The sequence below is a fragment of the Labrus bergylta genome, chromosome 13, assembly GCF_963930695.1.
Source record: "Labrus bergylta chromosome 13, fLabBer1.1, whole genome shotgun sequence".
Taxonomy (NCBI): domain Eukaryota; kingdom Metazoa; phylum Chordata; class Actinopteri; order Labriformes; family Labridae; genus Labrus; species Labrus bergylta.
This window is the reverse complement of record NC_089207.1, coordinates 28,924,102-28,946,670: the sequence shown is the minus strand read 5'-3', so window position 1 is coordinate 28,946,670 and position 22,569 is coordinate 28,924,102. Positions and strand designations below refer to the sequence as shown.

The 22,569-nt window shown below is 38.2% G+C and overlaps 1 protein-coding gene and 1 long non-coding RNA gene across 2 annotated transcripts in view; one reads left to right on the top strand and one right to left on the bottom strand.

Moving 5' to 3' along the window:
* The window catches only part of hs6st3b (heparan sulfate 6-O-sulfotransferase 3b), a 61,188-nt gene extending 51,886 nt beyond the window's left edge, over nucleotides 1-9,302 (top strand). The window contains exon 2 of the mRNA XM_020634411.3: nucleotides 7,122-9,302. Coding sequence (XP_020490067.1) covers nucleotides 7,122-7,878 — 757 coding nt within the window. The 3' untranslated portion in view covers nucleotides 7,879-9,302. The remainder of the gene's footprint in view (nucleotides 1-7,121) is intronic.
* A 4,834-nt stretch (nucleotides 9,303-14,136) lies between these two features.
* LOC109984331 (uncharacterized) lies at nucleotides 14,137-18,791 on the bottom strand. The gene is made up of 4 exons (XR_002277993.3): nucleotides 15,864-18,791; nucleotides 15,269-15,367; nucleotides 14,909-14,971; nucleotides 14,137-14,327 (listed from the first exon to the last, which is right to left on the bottom strand). It is a non-coding gene; the product is annotated as an uncharacterized lncRNA (long non-coding RNA).
* Between the last annotated feature and the right edge of the window lie 3,778 nt (nucleotides 18,792-22,569).

The window sequence follows — 22,569 nt, the reverse complement described above, 5'->3', positions numbered from 1 at the left end:
TATCTATTTTTTTTGTACATTCTTAATTTTTCTTTTTATATTAAAATTGTTCTGTGTTCACTTTTTGTTTGCAATCTTTGCTCTTTGCTGCTGTAACACTGTAGATTTGTAAATTTCCCCGTTGTGGGATAAATAAAGGATTATCTTATCTTATCTTGTGCCTTGAAATAAATCTAATTTCCTCATCTTGAACTATTTCTCAATACTTGAACTGGGTAATGTGAGAGAATAGATACATCTGAACAACTTTTAGACACCTGTAGCAGAGGCTGACATGTGAAAAGTATACAAACTATTTAAAGATATATATTCACAAAAATATTGTCATATTACAAATCATAGAATGCAATAGTACAGGACAGATGATGCAGCGGTGACACACATTGATATCTGTTTAAAATGATGGTTTCCTCTTTTCTTCTTCTCTCACCTCCTCGTCTTGCACCCCAATTGGGAGGGCCCAAGCTGCATAGAGGGGAGAACAATTAAATCAAGAATGTACACACTAATATGTTGCTTATCAATACATTTAAACATGTAATGACATTAGTATAATGGCTAGGGTTTTTTATGTCCAAATCTTTGCCTTTACCATCAGATGATTCGATTCTCTTCTGACTTGTTCTGCTCAAAATCAATCCCAGTCGTTCAATATCCTCAACCCAGCGCTCTGTAGTAAAGTTCATAAAGTTGTTTGTCAGTAAGAATTGATCAAATTTCTCAAGATTGTATATTTAAGCAGAAATAGTTAATACTAAACATGGATATTTTTCTAACTTGCAACATGTTAATTTCCTTTATTTTCTCATTAAGTTAATATAACTCTTAATTAAAACCTTTAAAACATTTTGCTGTTGCTAACTTGTTGTATATGAAAGCTTTTTTGAAGAAGCCAGAGTTGATAATGTTATAAAAACATCTCTGTGTCTGTGTACTCAGTAACCCTGCACTGCGTAATACACCCCATGGTCTCTGGTCAACATATTGTTTGATAAAAAATTTCATTTCTTCTTATGTTCCACTCTCTGATGTCTGATCTTAAAATACAAAGCCCCACCAGTCTGAAAATTGTTTGCTGAGATTAAATCAGACATCACATCATGTCGCCTTCCGCTCTCATAAACTTTGATCATTACCACAGTTTACCTGAATGAGGAGAAGGAAGAAGACATAAATAACTAAGAGAGAGGAAGGGGGAAATGGTGGTTGTTTATATGCAGAGCCTAAAGTGGAGCGCGGTGAAGAGAGCGAGCGATAAACACGGGAGATAGAGAGGGGGGATTGACGAGTGGAATCAGCAGTGTGATTAATGTGACAACCTTTAAGAAAAGGTTATGGATCCGGAGGGAACACTAATGTCTAACACTAATGTCGGACATGGAGGAGAAGCAGAGGGGAGAAAAGGGCAGGAGTCAAGTGAGGTGCGAAATGACAGAAATAACCCTCATGGGGTACTGTACTCTGTACTCTCTGCGTCCTACATTCACCTCAATTTAAGGTCAGCTCCGTCTCGTTAGGGATTATTCCAGATTCAATAACTGAGGGGCTTTTCAATCACAATTTTATTATCATTCATTTAATTTAAAGCCAGTTAGAATAACATGTTGGGACTAATGTGAAACAATGTACCTCCAATCTCTCAGAACTTCTCTATGAATTTATAACTTTTAAATATCAAATAGTCAAAAAAGTCCTGTTTTGGGGGTAATAGATATATTTGCCTGATGCATCGGTCTAACATCTGTATCACTTGATTGCAGTCCTGCCGACAAACAAGAATGCTACAATAATGTAGCGTGCACTGATGTCATTAGCCAATGTGTATGTGTTGTATTGCATCCATTTAATGCGATAGCAAGCTAGGAAATCTAACTGCTGATTCAGAAAATAGTTTTTTAGACACCTGATTGGACAAACCAATTTGTTTTCGTGGTCAAACCTGAAAGAAAGTGTCAGCAGTGTGGGAATCTTACACCATCTCTGTGAAAGATCAGCAGTTTTTAAGACATGTTCTGGTGACATTTCGAATTCCTATTTGAGTACACTGGGAAAGCATTTAGAGCTTTTACGATAAAAATTAAAAGATGTTATCAAAAAAACAGAACCTAATTTAATAGAGGTGAAACATGATAATTTACAGCTCTCTCTGAAATGATGCACATGAATATAGGTAGATGATTCTAGTTGTTTGGCATCATTTCGTGTCACCCACAGTCATGCCTCTCTCTCCTGTCTGTGTTCTTCTGTGTTTAAAAACGGTTGTATGGATGCTTTAGCATTGCAGAGGCGTGATAGAGAGAGATCAGAGCTGCTACATTGTGTGGAGAAGTCAGCAGACAGGTGGAGGTTTTACACACACACACACACACACACACACACACACACAAACACACACACACACACACACACACACACACACACACACACACACACACACACACACACACACACACACACACACACACACACACACACACCAAGTCTACGACACTACATCATAACATCAGTCATTCCCACAGTTGTACTGCGAGGTGGTCTGTCTTCACTTATTTCCCACTCACTGTGTTAGCCTTTGCTCTGAACAACTTTCCGCTCACAGAGATATTGCTGTGTGTTTTCCCTGTCGTCTCTCCTACCTGCAGCAATATTCAACTCTTACACGTGGACGCCTCAATGGGAAAACTCATTCGTTCATTCACTTCAGGCTAATTACGTCCAATTCAAGCTGCTAGCCTGTTTCACAGACGCTTGCTCGTCATTTATGTTACATGGGTTTATGGGATGTTTGAGTGATGATATTTATATTATATGATAGAAAATGATTCTGGACTTATGGGCTCATTAAAAGCATCAAGCTGTTAATTAAAAAATTAAGAGCATTTTGAGTTTTAAAACAATATCAAACCTCTGCCTCTGCCACATCTCAAATTGCTGTTAGAAATGACCAATGTGTTAGTGAACATAGGTTTGATCTATCCTGTATTTTTGAAACTCTTTCCACATGCATTAACTTTAAATTACACTTGGCTCAGGATTCCAGTCTGCAGTGGCTCTGTCCTCTCTTATGCCCTTCATCATCCTTTGCTTTAGTTTCCATTTTTATTCATACTATGAATTCCTCCATCTCTGCTTAATGGGCCCTGTTTAGTTTGTGCTCCAGTGCTGCTGCTGCTGCTGCTGCTGCTTTAGAGATGAGTATTCTAGGGTAAAATAAGATGCGATATGCCTCCTTTCCATTATTGATCCACTGTTAACTAGAGTTTTAAAGGGCTCTTGACCATCACTCCCCAACCCTAAATTTAAATTTGGTTTGCAACCCTCATGTCTGAAGATTTTCTCCCAGGCTAATAGCGTCCTGGAAATCTTGGCACATGAATCTGGCTCTGTCACAGCTCTGCCATGCGAGACTGTATATTATTAAAGGTCTATTTATAACTGCTTCTTACAGCTTTGATACTTTAATAACAACTTTCTCCTGGAAAGCAGCAGCACAGTGTAAACTTACAATACTTTTGTGTGACTTTTTGAGTGTGAAATGACTGCAGGGGTGGTACTGATGATAACAGGCCAGAGGTAAGAGAAGCCTGTTAACCCCCCCCCCCCCCCCCCCCCTCCTGTATCACTCTCCTCCACCTCCTCCTCCTTCTGACAGCTCTGCAGACCCGCTGATCCTGATGCTTTTTGACACTGATGGTGCACAAAACTGACCTTTGGGCTGCTGAGTGCACTCAGACAACACTTGCTGCATGTGTTTATGTCCCTGAGACGCTCTAATGAGGATGTATCTGCAGCCAGCCGACTCCTGGAGCAAATGCCAGGATGCAGCTGCTGCCACCAAGGCTGTAATCACAGCTTCATGTCTGTGGCATTCCTTTGGCCTTTTTTATTCTCAAGATTAACCGAGGACATATTTTTGCAATCTTTCAGTCAATTATGTCCAATAATGTTACTATTTGCGTTCTTGAATAGTGCCATCATGTTATGAGAAAGCATTATCAGCGTTCAGGGTTTTTTAATATAATTCATAGAAACATGATGTTTGTGTTTAATTAACAATGTGTTCAGCCCTATAGAGAATACATTGATGCAGGAGCCTTTAAAAGCTCACACATCTGGATTGGACCTAGTTTTTCAGAACGTTTGTATAATCCCACCTCAACATCCACACTTTAATTTCACACCTCATTTTCAGAATTATCACTGGATTCACAGTTTTCAGTGTTGAAGAAATTTATTTTATGATTTTCATTTTACATTAAGGTCACACATTTAATGAAATATCCTTGTTGATAGTTCACAATATGTTGTCACCTGACATGGAAGCAATTAAATACAAGTTAGCTCCATTTGAAGTGAAATGGATGTGTTAGGGTTAGGGTTAGTTAAGCACCTATACTACCATCAACCAGACTGGAGTCACTTCAAACTGAAAGTGAAAGAGTTCTCAGTCCTGTAGTCATTTAGGATCTTATCTTCCTGTTTTACTTTTATTGTATGACAGTGTGTTTCCTGCACTGTTCTGTATGTTTATTGTTGTGCTTGTTTGGTACTGTTTTTTTGTGTATCTATTGTTGAGTCTTATGTATTTCAAAGGTCCATCTAGGGACGGGCATTGCGAATAAGTATAGGCTATAAATGCTGTAATAACCAGAGAATAACTGAAATACACTTCAGGTTGTAAAGATTTTCCGGGTTTCAATCACTTGCAGAAATTACACCATAATGAGCAAAAGTATCAAATTAGAGACTATTAGTATTTGTGCACATATAACCATCAAAACACATTTGCCCTCTTACAATAAAAAATAGAATTTTCTACAGAAAATACATGTATTCAGTAGTCTAACCTGTGGATTATTAAGACCCAATTTTTCATGGTTCCATATTCTATTTTCTAAATTTTTGACGAAAAAATATTCAAATCTTGCCAGTGCTGTTACGTATGAATAATTGTGCTTTATAGACATAATGTTTAGCTTAGATTGTACCAATTTTAGGTTATCGGGCTAAGAGCTGGAGCTGAGGCCAGTTTTAAGCCTCTTGACAAACAACTCTTCTCGCCTGCCCGTGTGTGTGTGTGTGTGTGTGTGTGTGTGTGTGTGTGTGTGTGTGTGTGTGTGTGTGTGTGTGTGTGTCCATGAAGACAATAATTATCAGACCAAAATCTTTTTTTGTACCAGGCTGGAAACATTGCTGTAAGAACTGACATTTTTGAATGGGATGTCTATGTGTCTTGCAGTCAGCCTCAAGTGGACAGTCCAGGAACTGCAGTTTTTTGCACTTCCAAATTGGCTTCATTTTTCAACAACTGAGGTTGCTGCTTGGTTATGAAGCATTTTAAATTAAAATTCTCATTACAATACTTAATACAGCACGTACAAATATCAATGTAGACACTATTGTAGAGTTCAGAGTTCTTGATTAACATGAAAATTCAAATGATAAATTCATTGACTTCTTTAAACTTCAGTAGAGTCTCTGTTTCAGCCCCTCCATCCTTGTAGTGATATTGGAGCAGACTCTGATAAAGCCTGTGATGTAATCGCAGTGTTAGTGTTAGCTGATGTAACAGGATTGTTAGGACATAAATGGAACAAGTTGTTGTTCAAAATCAAAAGCAAACCCAAACAAAAAATGTATTCTCCTGCAAAAAAAGAGAGAAAAAAAACACTTTCATGCTGCAAAATATTCCATTGCAAATACAATTTCTGAACCATTTTCATGGGCATTCAATCCAAACCTGAAGGACAAAAAAAATGTAGCAAGGAATGTGTTTTTGCAGCTCTTCTTCTTTCCGCTCCTGGGTGAGACTGTGTGAACATTTTCTTTTTGGTGCTGAAAGAACTGAAGCAGCACCAAGAGCTGCTTTGGAGCCAGTGTGAAATCTCAGCGCCGCACTCCACTTCTGCCATCCCGACTGTTGTCTCTTGAGATGAAAACACATCATCATTAAATATTCACATGAAAAACTCTCAGGACATCACCTTCAAAGAGGTTTACCTGACCAACACCTGTCCAATCTTTGTTTTCCATCAGAATGCTCTTTGACATATCTGCTGCTCAGCAGAGTGCTTCTCCTCAGAGGTCGACAACCTTTGCATGAAGGGCAGATTTAATCTCCTGTGTGTAGTCTGTCACTCTCAGAGAAAACATTTTAATTTTAGACTAGAATCTGTCTGGTTTGCTTTCATTACCAAAGGGCTTTATCAGACTCCACTGTTTCAGTGTTTAAACTGCCAAAAAACAGATTGATCTACATGAAGCTTCCCAGTTCTTTTTCCATCTAGGGGTGTCTCCAGGTTATTAGGTGGGCTGTCATGGGCCCCCTGAAAACCGATTGGCCACCCAAGTTGCTATCTACGTGTTTAGAGGCGGGACTTAAGTTCAAATTAATTTTTTGGGGCTGTGTTGAAAAAGGCTGGAGCAGGTTTTGTGACATTTTGATTTAGTCTCTTTTGTTAGTCTATTTAACTTATATGATGAAGACACATCTTTTTAAATCCTTTAACAATTAACCATTTATACATGATGCCACTCTATTGCTTATTTTTTTATTTAAAAAAGCTTCTGTATGTGATGTGGAAACAGAAATTGTTGGTGTAAAAGAAGAGTAACCCTCACCTCATCAAAATAACAGTTGAATTGTTTTCTGCCCTGCTGTGAATGAATGACAAATGATGGGTAAGATACCCACTTAAAAGTGCAACAGATTTGATATATTCCGAAACTGGAACCTCATTATTTTGTTAGAGTGACATATTTAGGATTTGGTTGGGTCAATTTGACTCACTTAATGTATGTCTGTAGGTTAGCATTATGACTTGACTCCCAATTATTCTCACTGTTGGCAGGTGGGAAGAAGCCTGTGGACTGTGGAAAACTTCCATGGCTCCATTTTGTAAAATGATTACTCACCCGCTAGGGTTTGATTGTCAAGGGCAAGTTAGTGAACGTTATAATAATATCATTAGTGAGACTCTGAGTTCTCCCATTAGCATTCAACCTTGAGGTTTCACACACAGACAGAAGTCACCATCTGTCAGCACAGCACAGTGAAGCCCTCTGTGATGATGATGATAGATGTGCTCACAGCTCTCTCACTGTGTTTGTTTTGGCTGCAGGAACTTTTACTACATCACCATGCTGCGTGACCCGGTCTCCCGCTACCTGAGCGAGTGGAAACACGTCCAGCGTGGAGCCACATGGAAGACCGCCCTCCATATGTGTGACGGACGATCGCCCACCCAGGACGAGCTGCCCAACTGCTACAACGGAGACGACTGGTCCGGTGTCACCCTGAACGACTTCATGAACTGCCCGTCCAACCTGGCCAACAACAGGCAGGTGCGCATGCTGGCCGACCTGAGTCTGGTCGGCTGCTACAACCTGTCCTCCATGAACGAGAGTCAACGTGATCACATCCTCCTGAGCAGCGCCATGAGCAACCTGAAGAACATGGCCTTCTACGGCCTCACCGAGTTCCAACGCAAGACGCAGTACCTGTTTGAGCGGACGTTCAGCCTGCGCTTCATCGCCGCCTTCACGCAGATCAACAGCACGCGAGCCGCCAACGTGGATTTAAGCGAACAGGTGCGCAGACGCATCGAGGAACTCAACTTCCTGGATGTGCAGCTGTACGAGTATGCCAAGGACCTGTTCCTCCAGCGATTCCAGTACAGCCGCCAGAGGGAGCACCAGGAGGTGCGCTTGAAGAGGCGGGAGGAGAGGCGCTGGCTGCGGGAGCAAAAAGAGCAAAACAGGTCTCCTAAACACAAAGGGGGAGGGAACAGAGGAGGGAGGAGGGAAGGAGGCTTTGAGAAGGAGGGGGACTTTCCCACCACCACTGAGGACTACACGAGCCAGGTGGCCCGCTGGTGAGGCTCAGAGAGAGCAGTTAGAGAGATTCCTCACCGACTGATTTGAACATTTCACTTGACTCTCTCTCTTTTAGTCTCACTGTAAATCCGTCTCCTGCATCTGTCCGTCTCTCAGCTTCAGTGTGATCCGAGTGCTCTGCTGTTTCCTCATGAAAACTGCCAAGTCTGTGGGTCTCACAGCAGCTCTGCCTTGGACTGCCTCTCGGTGTCTTAAATTTTTAAAAACTGAATTGTTTGTCATTTCATCTTTCTTTTTTTTACATTTCATGTTGAGCATACAGACAGTTACACTAAGATGAGGACTAAACAGTTCAACACAGCTGCCATAGACTGCATTGCTTGAATTTTGACATTCTCTGCAAGTTTTCTGAATGTCATTAAAGTCATTGTCTTTGTTTCAAAGATGTAGTTGTAAAAGAACTGAAGGTTGCATGTCGCACATCCACTATATACTGACATTTGGGCAGATTTCTAAAGCATATACAGTTCTGTAAGCCAAAGCTAATAATAAAAAAAAACACAATGTATTTATTGTAATTTATTTTCAAAAAGCTCTCTGTTAGATCATGTTGTATGCATGCAGTAAACATGTTTTAAATCAAGTTCTGAAAGATAATCTGATGCTCTTAATTTGGTAAAAGTCCAATAAACGTTATTTTCTCAAACGCAGTACAGTCCAGATTTTCCAAATATTGTATTATGTACACAAAATCAGTTCACATTCAAAAAGATAACTTGGATTCCGCGTGCTTCTTGTAGAACTGTGTGTTTTATTATTATACCAAAAACGGCAACAATTACTCTGTTGCAAGAATTCATTTTTTGGAGTGGTGTGTTGCAGAGATAAAAGGTTGCTTAATAGTTGGGGTGATGAAATGTGTCAGTGTGGCCTGACTGTGAATGAGGCGATCAGCATTCAGTCCTCATGCCCCCCCCTCCCCGTCACACTGGCTGCTTTTACATGTTTGTAGAGCTGACGGCAAAGTGCACTGTGGGGCAGTGAGAGCGCTCTAAAGCCAGCAGAGCGCCAGGCCTACAAAGACCAGCAGCCTCAAAGCAGAGAGACAAGGATATAAAAACATGTCATTGCTTTTGCCACATGGTTTCCAGTCCCTTCAAATCCAATCAGAGCGGCAATACATGGAGATGAAAGAGGGCTTGTTTTTATCTGGCTGAATAGGCTTCAGTGATGCTTTTTATGCCTCTTATCTCATTTTCACTCAAACTTCCCATCTTATCTAATTAAGTGTTCACTAAATGTCAACACTGAAGTGTTATGGCTGCTGCTATTTTAACTGTCAAAAAATACATCAGAAGTCAGACCTTTGAAACATTTGTTTAAGGATCACCTGTCTCGCCTTGTTTGAGTGGTTCATCAAGCTCATTTATTGGATTGGATTTAGCAGTGGATGCTCTAACAGACATTACATCTGTAGGGTATTAATAACACCTGATGTGTTTCACGCTCTTAATGTTCACTAATTATAGTAAAGTTTAGTTTAATACAGACCTGAGAGAGAGGGAGCACAGACCTTATTACTTTTATCAATGACCCAAATTGGAAAAAGGTGAAGTGCCAAAAGGCCAGCCATTGATTTTCCTAGATGGAACCTTTAATGGTAGGAATCGAAACGTGTTAACAAAGCACCTTTCTCATTTTAATAGAAAGGTTGGTTGTTGTTTATGCAGATATTATGTTCCATTTAACATATTTAATTCAGTTTACCTGAAATGTTGCTTCTGTTTAAAAAGCCTGTTAGGTTAGGTTAGACCTTTTTTTTAATTAAACAAATATTCTGTGTCATATAGTCAATAGTTAAAGGGTGGCTGCCATTTATAAGGTCTGGTGTAGAAGCTTAACAACAGCACAATCTCACTTTATTTCAGTAATGGATAAAAGGGCATTCTGGATACATTTTGTACCAAAATTGATTAAAGTCAGCATTACCTTTTTTTTAAGCTCATGCTTCTTTACACATTTTAAAGGCAATTTAAACTCCACCATGTTTATTTGACAGTTAAAGTTAGCCATTCTTGTTGATCATTTTGTTTTTGTTTTCTTTCTTTTTTTGCCTTAGGTTTGGTTATATAGGACATCTAAAGAGAGACAGGAAATGTGGGGAAGAACGAGTTGAAGATGACATGCACTAAATGGTCGCAGGTCGTAGTCAAGCCTTTGATCAGTGTGTCTCTGAATATTGGGCTCTATCAACTGCGTCTCTTTTGATTATTTGAGCAAATTTGACGTCCCAATTAAAATTGTTGGTGTCAATAACAAAAATTATGATAGTTGAATTCCATTTAGCAGCTTCGGTTTCAGATTTCTGGTAGTGTGACTATCACTGTAAATGGGGTTAGAAGCACCTGTCCGTATAGGTCTAAGTACACAAACTGAATATGTGAGTAGGCCCACTTTTTTAATCACAGAGTACAGAGCTATCAGACTGGCAATTGTTTAACGGATATTTATCTATTTATTTATGTATTACATACTTCTGTGCTGTGTGACAGGCTGCAGGAATGTGTTTCCTTGTGACAGATGGTATGAGCACTGCAAGAAGAAGATACAGCTTTATGAAACACTGTTTTCAATGGGATGTAATGTATACACATGTGTGCGTGTGCGTTACCTTTTGATGATTGTAAACCAGAGAATGCAATTTCTGGAAATGTTGTGATGGGTTTGTTTGCTGCTAAAGGCCACCTCTGAGCTGTAACGGTTGTGCAAAATAAAGCAATGAAGGGTGTTGGAAAGAGAGTTTTCTTGTAAGGATTTAGATGAGTTTTAGTGTGCAGGGACTGAGTCGGGGGTGTTATTCCAGTGTCTTAGTTGAAATACAGGTAAAAACAGCTGAAGACTAAGCCCTGTAAGCACTGGGATGAGCCGCTGTGTACCAGGACAAATCCAGTTGTTAGTGTGTGAGTGTCTGTGTGTTTATTGATCATATAGCTGTGTTATTACTTGCACCTGTTTCTGCTGCCTTAAAGCCTTCAGTGAGATGCAGACAGGTGAGGCGGGGAGCAGAGAATGAAGTTAAAATTGCAGTTACAGTTGACGGTTTTACACTGTTACATTGTAAATACCACCTTTGTTTACTGGGACTTAAAAGCAGTCTGATCATCAAAACTCAACCACCTGTGTGCCCCCATCTGCGATTAGAGGTTTCCATGGTGACAATAACTGCCAAGCAACTACTGGGTCAGACATTTAATTTAACAGAGATTAATCTGAGGGCACCACTTAAACTCTCTCTTATTGCATGAAGAGCAAATCTTCTCCAGCCAAGAATTTGACATCATGAGAGTGGATTGTGATGAACACACCGATGTAAAATTGTGTTTTTAAGGTAAAAAAAGGGTTGAGCATGTTAGAAAGAGTCCCTTTTTCTGTTTTGCTTTTGCTACTTTTGCTACCAATGACTGTATATAAAGATAGACAACACATCTACACCTCCTCCTGTTATACAAAAGTGAAGCCAAGAAAAGATTCTTGTGTCAGTTTGAAGCAGATACTCATGGTTATGGAAAGTTCAATCATTCTTGTGTTGGTCCTTGTTATGCTTCCTCCCACCATTCCTCCTCCGTATTTGTCACCAGAGCTGTTAATCATGGCATTTAATCCCTTTTTTTTTTGTAGCATTTAAGAACCAACTTCTTAGAAAAGTGAACACTCCGGCATGAATCAGCATGATAAGAACAACCTATAGGCTACTGACTGAATTTAATTCATGTCAATTTGATTTTATAGTTTGACCCATGACCCCTCTGTTAATATGGAGGAGGTGAAGCTGATGAGGGAGAGCTCCTTATGTTTTGGCTTAACTTTTAGGTAGAAGTCATGTTGTCCATCTTTTTTACTACAAAGTTGTTAACCCAGTCAATATTGGAGTGACTGAGACAATCGAGTGATTCATTTTAATGGAAAATGTTGAAGTTTTGCTTCTTTTTCAATTGAAAAGTACCCTTTTCCCTTTTCCCGTTTCCCTTTTTAAAGATTTTTTTGGGGGGATTTTTTTATGCCCCTACTATAGAGGCAGGACATTGGACAGAGCTGGAAGTCAGGTGAGAGAGAGTGGGGAACGGGATGCGGTGAAGGAGCCACGGGTTGGACCTGAACCAGGGCTGCCCGCCCCGAAGACTGCAACCACCAGGCCACCAAGATAGCAAACTTTAACAGCTTAACTGTGGGATGTCACACCACTCTAAACATTCTGTCCATTTGGTTTTTGAATGGGGGAAGATTCCCCAAAGTGTTAAATATTTTGCAAACTATGAAAGACATAAACAGTAAATTTTTCAAAAGCTAAACACTTCTTGAGTTTGAATGAAGCTGTGTTGCTTTGTAGCATTCCCATCAATGAAATCAATAATTTACTGTGCTGTCATTGCCTTCAAACAATGATTAAGCTGTAGAATGCACATTTATATCCAAGGTATGTTCATCAACAAAGCCCTTACAGAGGTCAGAGGTTTTTTATTTCTTGTGACAATGTCAGCCCCAAAGAAAATATGACAGTTCAACAATGATTATAAATAACACAAGTACATTATTATATTGTTTTATTTGTTTATCTTCAAATGATAATCTAAAGTCTTTTTCTCTCATCTTGATAATTGAAAAATGGTGGGCACAGAAGGAAAAATAAAGATTTCAGTCTTAAATTAGCTGCCATTCCCAGGAGAGGTGGACATGCTGTTTGTTTTTTAACAGGATAGTTTTAATTAACTGACAGGATATCAAACTGCATATCTTTAAGAAGTGGATTTATCTGTATTTGTTTCTTTATTAGAATATGTATGCTGGAGAATGTCTTTGCTTGATTGATCATACCAGTACAGACAGTTCAGTGAATGCAGAAGAAACCTTTCTAGTGTAATTATTTCTATGTTCATGTTCATGTATATGGCTTGTTGTATATAATCTGAATTTCTTGTCAGACTTGACTAATGAGTGGATTTGTAAAAAAATAACTGCATTGAATGGCTATAGCATTATCAGCGGTGTTGCTCTTATGTTATCAGTCGGGATCTTGTGAAGGCTGTTTTACTTGAAACTGAATGTACATAAATTATCATTTTGATTTGGTGTCCATTCAGTGATTGGTGCCCATTCATTCATCCATTCATTCATCCGTACATCCATATGCTCCAAGTAGACACTTTTCAGGATGTAGGAGGCTTTTTACAAAGTCCCATCATGCAATGGGAAAAGAGGAGGAGGAAGATGCCAGTCAATCGCAGAACCTGACATTACATACACACTTTACATACTGCAGCTCACACACACTGTAAAAACAAAAAGTCATGATAACAAGTACCCTGTCTCTCAGCAGCCTCCCTGAGACCGGGGGGATGGAGGAACTCACGTGAGACTTCCCTACTTCCCTCTTTCCCGCTTTCCCTCTTTTCTACCGTCAAAAGCCATAAAAAGAGCAGAAATTAACAGCAAAATACAAAAGCAAATATTGTTGATTTTATTGCAGTGTGTACATTTTGGCCATGAAGGTGTCCAGAGGATATACATAAAAAAGACTAATGCAATCAAATCAACTTTGTTGTTAGTCTTTCACATTTCAAAGACTCTAATCACCATTCAACTAATAACCTTGCATTTAAAGGGTTACAATCCTGAAAATTATTTAATGTTTGGTAGTTTTGAGCAAGTCGGAAGTTGTTTACCTTCACAGCAGAAAAATATATATACATTTGAGGAGGGCACAAGGGTTAATGTTCCAGCAGTGGTGTTGTTTTACCTTGATATACTGAAGAAGAAGCTCGTCACAAAGCAGGATACTGCTCTCCACTGTGGCAGCAATCAGCTTTGGAACCAGCTCTTTGTCCAGCATGAAAAACTCCACACTCCATACACTTCCCTGTCAAAGTCAGTTCAATTAGAATGATTACCTCCAAAACCAGTTTAAAATGCAGTCGGAAAAACATCAGTGATAAACGTATAAGACGGACGAGGCAGTAAAGATATCTTCCAATTCAGTTTAATTCATGGATACACCACCACAAAGCATTATCTTTCTTAAAATAAAACTTAATATAACAGTGGTACCAAATATGTTTCTTTTTATTTTATCAATATTTTAGCCCTTGTTTTCTTGCTGTGAATTTTCAGATATTTGTTTGAATCTTATACACTTGTACGACGGAGGATTAGGGCCAGGTTAAAAAAAAAGTTTCTCGTAAATGTACAACTTTATTCTCCTAAATTTACCTAAATTATTTTTTTTACATGGCCCTAATCCTCCGTCGTTCACTTGTATAATGGTAAAATGGGTATTTCATAAAAGACACACCTTTTCAAAGACTGAAAGTGAAAGTCTGCAGTCATATTTCTTGTGCAGCTCCAGCAGCTGACTGTGACTTTTCGCTCCATACCCAATTTTTTACTGTGAGAAGGCCGACTCGGAGGGCAGAACAAACACCTAGCTGCAGTTACCCCTGTGGAGCAGGCAAAAGAAGAGGACTTACTTTTCTAATAACTGGGGGTTTGTAGACAGACTAGGGACACATATTAGAGTAAGAAAATCATGGTAAAGTGTATTTTGCATAATATTTGACCTTTAAGTTATAGACACAGAGCCGGTCCTAACCATTTTGGTGCCCTAGGCATGATTTCAGCCGTTGCCCCTTATGTTTCAAACAGTTTGACCACCAAAGACAATAGTCATAGACTTAAAGAAAACTGGAAAAAATCTTTATAATTAAAATAATATCTTTATTTTAAAATAAAAAAATACTTCTGAACAAACATGAATAAAATGGTAATAACCCCTTATATTTCTTATAAATAAATAAAAATAACTATTGTTACAGAACAAACAATATCAAACAGTGCAGGGAGCAGAAGTGCTCACAGACGGCCCAGGGATGGATTTAAATGTTTTATGATTGCATCTGGAGAGAGATGAGCATTTGTGAAACAATGGAAATTTTATAATATAGTGTGAACACAAAATATTAATAACAATATTTTACAAAATGGAAGAAACAGAGAAATGCATCCAAATAAATGTAAGTACCTGTTCTCGGGTAGAGCCTCTGTGAAGCAACTGGCGATGACAGAAGAAATAGGCTCTCTTCAACTATTGTTGAGAAACAAAAAAAAAAACAAAGACCACTTAGATATGTTAAAACTTTTATCACATTCTTTAGTAGTTATTGAGCAGGTAAGGAAAGTAAAAACAAGATCTGCACAACAAGAAGCTCCTGTTCAAAGGATGTATTAAGTGATGTTTCGAGCCAACTGAGGAAGAGAATGTTGGCACTATGGCGTCTTGGTGTGCGAAATCTGAAGGACTAAAATATGTTACTGTGCAGAAATCTTTACATTTAATGCATGCAAGATCCATTTACCACTGTAATAAGTGTTGATTGTTTACCATGTTTATTTTTGTCTGGACGAGACAGGAGACTGAAGACACATCCACAGAGTAACAAACAGTCATCAAGGGCAGGAATCGTATTTGCAGTGAGTTGATCTGAAAAATCATAAAGCTTTATGTTGAGTTCAGAACAGCCTCGTGAAAATCACATAGCACAGTTCTTTAAAAGTGTTTGTAGAAATACCTGACAATCGTCTTGTTTGTGCATATGTGCAAATGGTTATAGAGAGTAAAATATAAAATAAAGCAAGTGCTGATGAAAGTGCTTTTATAACAAATAAAATAAAACATCACCATAAAATAACAAGAAGGCCTTTTGATAAAAATAAGTATTTCAAGGGGATTTAAAAGAAGATACTGATGTTGCAAGTCTGAGATCCTCAGGAAGGTCGTTCCATAGCTGTGGAGCCTGAACAGCAAATACTTGGCCTCCTTTGCTTTTAAGGTTTGATAACACAATACTGTGAGTTACTGTCCAAAAACATGAGCCCATGTTTCACTTTTTGTTTCTAAATGTAAATAAGATAATAAATGTTCAGGAGTTGAAAGGGCATTTTTCATGTATATACTGAACTTGTAAACAAGAGCGTACCTGGAATTAAGCCATCGCTGACAGAGTGAGCGAGCAGATCTTGGCCTGATGAGGGTCCACCATCCAGTGAGTCAGAACATTTTCTTTATCACCCTGTGAAGAGATTAGAATAGAATATATGTTTATTGCCATTTGCACAGGTACAGGACAGTACAGGTACATTGGAATTCTTGGTGTTATTAGATTAGTGTTATAAAAGTCTACATCGAGACATACAGGATGGTTTTCAGTCTCTCCAACATTTCCAAGAAAGATTTTACTTAAAAGCATACATTTAAATTCATTAATCATAATTTAAGGAAGAATGTGTGACTTTTAGATCCAGTAGATGTCACCCCCTTGAGCACCAGCATTAAACCAAAACAAACTGCTGTTTGGCCACACCTCCTCTATTCTGAACCCTCCTCTCTCCTCCAGCAGTACACCTCCAACCCCTCTCCACTCGCGTTTACACAAAGGAGTTATCAATTACAACGATCATAATCAAACACCATTTAGAGAAAGTGATGGACAAAATTGTCCTTTGCTGGAGCTGCAATAACCTGTGTCCTGCAATGTTGTTAGCATGCTAATGTTAGCACACTCGGTTAACACATAGCTTCACATTGAACATAAATTGACACAGAATGACCGTGAGTTAAACACACTTACGTGACATCCAAATAATCAGTGAGTATGTTATTCTTCTTTTCTCTCGTCCTTGACTAAAACTGTTTTATACGCAAGGCCGTCCCGTCCATGTAAACATGATGTAAACACGGCTCTGACAGCTTCTCACTCATTGTAGACAGTCATGACTCAGAGACACAATTACACAGGATAAACTTGATTTCTGTTGTATTTATGTGTAAAATGTTGCACATTCGTCCTTTATCAAAACGTGATGTTACTTATAGTTGCCATACACATTAATTTGGCTTACATGTGTTGATTTGAGGAATATGTTTATCATAGACAAACATTGTAAGAAGAAGAATCCTTTATTAATCCCACTGGGAGAAATTACTCTTTCACTCCATTATTGAGACATGCTACACACACATAGGCTGAAAAACACACACACACAACATGCACTAATGAAGAGATGTTAGAGTGAGGGCCTGCACATGAAAGAGTGCCCGAGCAGTTGGGGTTTCAGTGCCTTGCTCAAGCGCACTGCGGCAAGACTCAGGAAGTGAAACAGCACCTCTCCAGCTACCAGACCAATTTCCAGACTAGGTCCACACCGGTTTTGGTACCGACGACCCTCCGGTCCCCAGCCAAAGTCCCTACAGACTGAGCTACCATCGCCAAATTAGCAAATTCTACTTCTAAACATGACTAGTTAATGAAGAAGCGATATAGAAAATGTGTGATTTTTTTTCAAGCGCTGTAATAACACAGTAACTCACTTTTACCCAATGTATCATAATTACAGGCTGTAAAAGACACTGACCCCGAACACCAAGTGGATTTCATGGCCCAGACTGAACATCATTGCTGTACTGCAGCCCTCGTCGTGGTAATCCTTGACCTCCACTTGTAGTGTGCCTTATGAACACTCTTAACCTGGTGGCGGACTGTTAGGGACCGAGCAGTAAGGCACGAGACAGAGGAGTAAGTTTAAAGAAAAGGTGGGTTTTTATTTTACCCAAAAATAGAAAATGATAGCCAGTGCGTCTTTCTCCATCGTCGAATACCAAACCTCTCTGGGGAAAAGTTTCCAGCTGTTGTAGGTGTTTGGATGCCATCCTGAGGTCCCTGGAGCAGCACAGCTCCCAAAGCTCTGTCAGAAGCATCAGTTTGCAGAAGAAATGTTCATCAAAGTTTGGCCTATACAGAACAGGTTGCTTATTTAGTGATTGCTGGATATCATTGAAAGCTGCCACTGCCTCCTCTGTCCACTGGATCTGATTGGGACTCCTGGATCTAGTCAAATCTGTGAGTAGAGCTGCCCTGTTGGAGAAATGGGGTATGAAGCGGTGATAGAAGCTGGATAGTCCAAAAAGGAACAGAACTGCTTCTTTGTTTGTGGCAGGGGACAGGACTCTATGGCCTGGGTTTTGTTGACCTGAGGGCATACAACCCCATTGCAGATGACATGGACCAGGTACTCTGTCTCTGCAGCAGAAAAGACACACTTCGATGTGTTGACTGTCAGCCCGGTAGAATGAAGGCAATCCAACACAACTTGCAGGTGTTCCATGTGTTCCTGCCACGTGTTACTGTAAATGAAAATGTCATCCAGATATGTTGCAGCAAAACCAGAGAAATCACAAAGTACCTCCAAAGAGTCTTTCCTAGCCTTTCAATCAGAGGATCAGATCATTCAGCATGTCATGAAGGACTATTTGTATATGGTAGCTGTGCTCATGGGTCTGCTGTATGCATTTACATTGACTACCAAATAGAAGTGCAGTATACATTTAAAGTCATACAGAAGAACCTAATGAATATCATGGTGACCACTGCCCCTTCAAGGGTCCATGGACTGAGAAAAAGACTTCTTCATAAAGCTGTGTAGGAACTACACTGAGGTTGGGAGTTTTCTGAAAGCTGCCAAGAAATATTTGACATGGTCTCAGATCTTTTCTGAAGTGTTTGTTTTACCACAGTAAGATCACCTCATTAAATGTGTAAATTATTGATTTTATAAGTTTATTGCAACTGAACATGCTGAGAAAAGTGAGCAATAAATGGTAAACTGTTTTTGGCACATGGGTGGAAATGTTTGGACCAACAAGCCAGCACAGTATTTTAGGTAAAAACATTTGTAAATGTTTAGATGTGCTATTTGATCTGATCTGCTATTAAAGGTTGAAAAACTTAAGTTGGTTGGTTTCTATGATAAAACGAATAACCTGTAGAGATGATACCTTTTTTTCATTGTTATTTAAAAGTAAGTTGGAGGTTCCAAAAAAGCAAAGAGAATCACTAAAAATGTATAAACTAAACTGATTTAAGTTGACTAAAATAGAAATATATATTCATTTAACTCAATATTTTACGTGGATTGAAGTTTTGATTAAGTATTTTTGATTTCAAGTCAAAATAAATTGATAGACCATTTTGCCTTAACAAGATAATTTCACAGGAACTGAATTGTGGTCAAAAGTTTTGTGAACTTATATATTTAAGTACAACTGACTTGTTGTCAAGTTTATTTGACTAGAAAATTGTATTTTTTTGGATTAATCACAAATTTATCTCAACTTATCTTTTTAAGATCAGTTAACTTAAAATTTTAAGGCAGCCTGGACACTAACTTCTTTAAGTTATAACAACTACTTTTTTTTTTTTTTTTACAGTGCAGAAAGACTCTCTCAAAGATCTTTTGTAAACTTGGAACAAACCATCGACACAAGAACACTGATTAAACATGATTTTGCTGCTGTTTGAAATAACTTATATCTTCCAAAAAGGGATGTTCAAAAGTGCAAGTGATTGAGTGACATTTTCTTCATTATGTAAATGCTAAATTACTTAGCATCTCCCAACTAATTAAGAGAAGCATGCAGATAATCATATTACTGAAGTGATGGAAGGCTGCTGCATGGAAATGTTTTCAGCGAAAGGTCAAGTGGGAATTATGCAGAATGGATGTTCAGACCCAGAAATAGACTACACGGTTACAGATTGCACATTCATCCGAGCAATTTCATTTCATATGATGGTATAAAGATGTAACAAGGTAAGCAGGTGTCTGTAGGTGCTTTTATATCTCTTAGCGTTTTTCTTATGAAACTGGCATCCTGTTATCAATCATTTCAGCCAGTTTCCACTCAAATGATAAACTAGGAGACAATTGCACACACAAAAAAGGAAAAACAAAAGTTAAATGCTGTTATACGGCACATTTTTGAACAGCACCTGAAAAGCATTCTTAAATAATGAAAAGATGAATAATGTTATAATGTCAATTATTTGGTGTTAACAGGGGCAACAATACTGCAAGAAAAGTACCCTTACTGTAATTAAAACTCAGCTCACTCAACTTTTATTGAGGTAACTTGCCTGGCACACAACATTGCCACTGTGTATCTTCTGACACACAGAAGCTTCTGCCTCCCCTCAGGTTCAGTACGGATGGCTGCCTCAGCATTTCAGCCACAAGCTGCAGCAAGTCATCTCCACACAGATGCTATGACTGTGTTGTCTAGATGCTGAACTGTAATGACTTGAAAAAACACATGCAGCCTTGCTGAAGGACATGGCTCTGCTTTCTGAGATTTTTTTTATCGAAAGCTAAAAAGTTTGATGTGTAATGCCGGCATATGAACACAGAAAGAAAACAGGTCTTCAATCATTAGGAATAAATGTCATTATTAACTTCAACATTATTTAAATGCAAAATAGAGATAGTTGAGCTATTTTTAAGATGAAAAAAAAGGTTTGAAAAAAGTCACTTTTAGAAGTGTTTGATTTAAAAAAATGCTGAACACTTGATAAGATTAAGGTTTGAAAGCACTCAGAAGTTTAAGTGTTAAATTAAATAATTGAAAACAAAAACGTAATAGGCCTATCTGTTTTGCATGGAGTCATCACTTTACCCTCAGTGAGCAGTGAACTGTCAATTTTGAACTATTTTTAATAAAAGACTGACATCTAGAGGCCAGAACATGTAGCTTTTACTGTCCCCCTCAGATTTTTCTACAGGCTTTATAAAGAAATCCCTTTCAGCCAGACCCAGTATTTATAAATATATGTTTTACAATACAAATATATTATATATAAATATTGAATATAAATGGAATCAGTCAAAAAACAATCTGTCTCAACAAATCTGTCTCGTTCTCAAACACTTAGGTTAAATCTGCATTGTTGTTTTTACATTTCTTACCACTAGATGGGACTGTTGTCTTAAAATAAATGCTGCCTGTTCAGTATGTAGGCCTACAGTAATGCTTTCCATTTTCACTTTTTCATTTTCATTCATTTTTATTATTTTCTATTTTCAATTCTGTTCTTGGATTAACACATTACAATACAAGACAGTGGAAGGTTCATATCAATGATTGGTTTTTATCTTGATGGAGTTAAACCTTAAATGGACTAGCCTTAGGAAAATAAGTTTTACATGTTTTATTTGTAGTAAAGGAACACTTTTACAGGGTTTCTTTTTTAAAATCAGAGGACTCATGAAAGGCAGTAGATTTCTGGAAAAAGAAAATCACTGTGACATAAGGAACTAATACAATTTACACAAAAAAATGTGTTAAGATTGTAAAGGTAAAGAGAATATGGAGTATTTATTGTCTTAGTTCTTTTATCCCACTCATATTGACAGTGACATTTTCCTCAAAGGGAGCACTATGGTGACCTTTCCCAGTGACATCACAGCTCCTGTTGTTTGAAGAGAATTGTCACTCTGACAGCGGAGATATTTATCATCTGTTGTCTTAACAAGTCAACAGAAATATGATGGGGAAACAAATCAATTTGTTCAAACTGTTGGTGTCTGTCTGTTTATGGGTGTTTGTGTTTCAAAAGTATCAACAATGGCTAGATAATTAAATGAGAATCAATTGAATGGAAAATGGTACTTGTAGGGCTCAGGGTAATACACAATGTTAAAGATTTGACAGCTGCTGAACACAAAGGTCACAACATCCACTAATTAAATTGAACTAATGATTAATCTTTTTTTTCATAGAACACGTCTGTCGGCATTCAAATGTATGAAATTGTCTGTGATGGTCTTAACATTTCTAGGTAAACAACAACCCAATCTTTGGTACACAGAAATTGTTTTGTACTGTACATCACTAAAGCTGGAGCACCACACTAATTGCAGGTTGTGGCATTCAGATGAGTTAAGAATAATGGTAAATCACTTAGGCTAATAACAATTAACAACTACTGGAAATAAGAGTTTGTCCCTATATTTTTATTACAGTTTTGCAGTAATATTAATGATAAGATACAAAACTATCTATCCAATTTAAATGTGACATTATACTTTGCAAAGACTCTCATCAACCACAGAGGACCCAATGTCTTCATATGATTGTCCTAAAAAGAAGTTATTTATTTCCTTATTGCAGAAGCATACAAGCAAAATCGTATTGTTCTCCATCTTCCTCCCTCTCACCCTCCCTTACTGATGTTATCTGGGTTAGCATCCATCTTCCTTGACCTTGAGCAGACCTATCAGACTAGGCTACACTTTGCTTCTTGTTCTGATTGCACAAGCCAAAGGTTTTTTCAAAATAACTCTTACGAATGTGTGAGAATGCTATTTTTTCTGAGGCCCATACAAAACCCTTAGATACACATCACTGTAGGACAGAGACCATTTCAAATTCAGACTATTTTACATAATTTTGACCTGACACATTCCTAATCAAAATATATTTATATTTTTCGACGATTATGTTTATATTTGTGAGTGACAGTGTGTTCTTATTAAACTAATCCAAAAAGACCCACATGGTTTTATTGCCGTTCCCTTGGTAACAAGAAAACCCTTGCCCTTTTAGCCTACTGGCATTCGTGTGGATTGTACCACTTTGCGGTCATAGGGGGATGTTAGTAGGTACAAGTTACAAAATTACTTGTTTTGGCCAAAAATATATCGCTAAAATCCTTGTTATACATTTCATATTACCATATAAAAGTATATTGCCTTATTTGATTTATAATATTGTGAAATCCATTGTCTGTTGTCTATAAACCTCTCAGCGCACCCGTGGAAACCCCCATCACATTAAACTGACGACTGTACAGT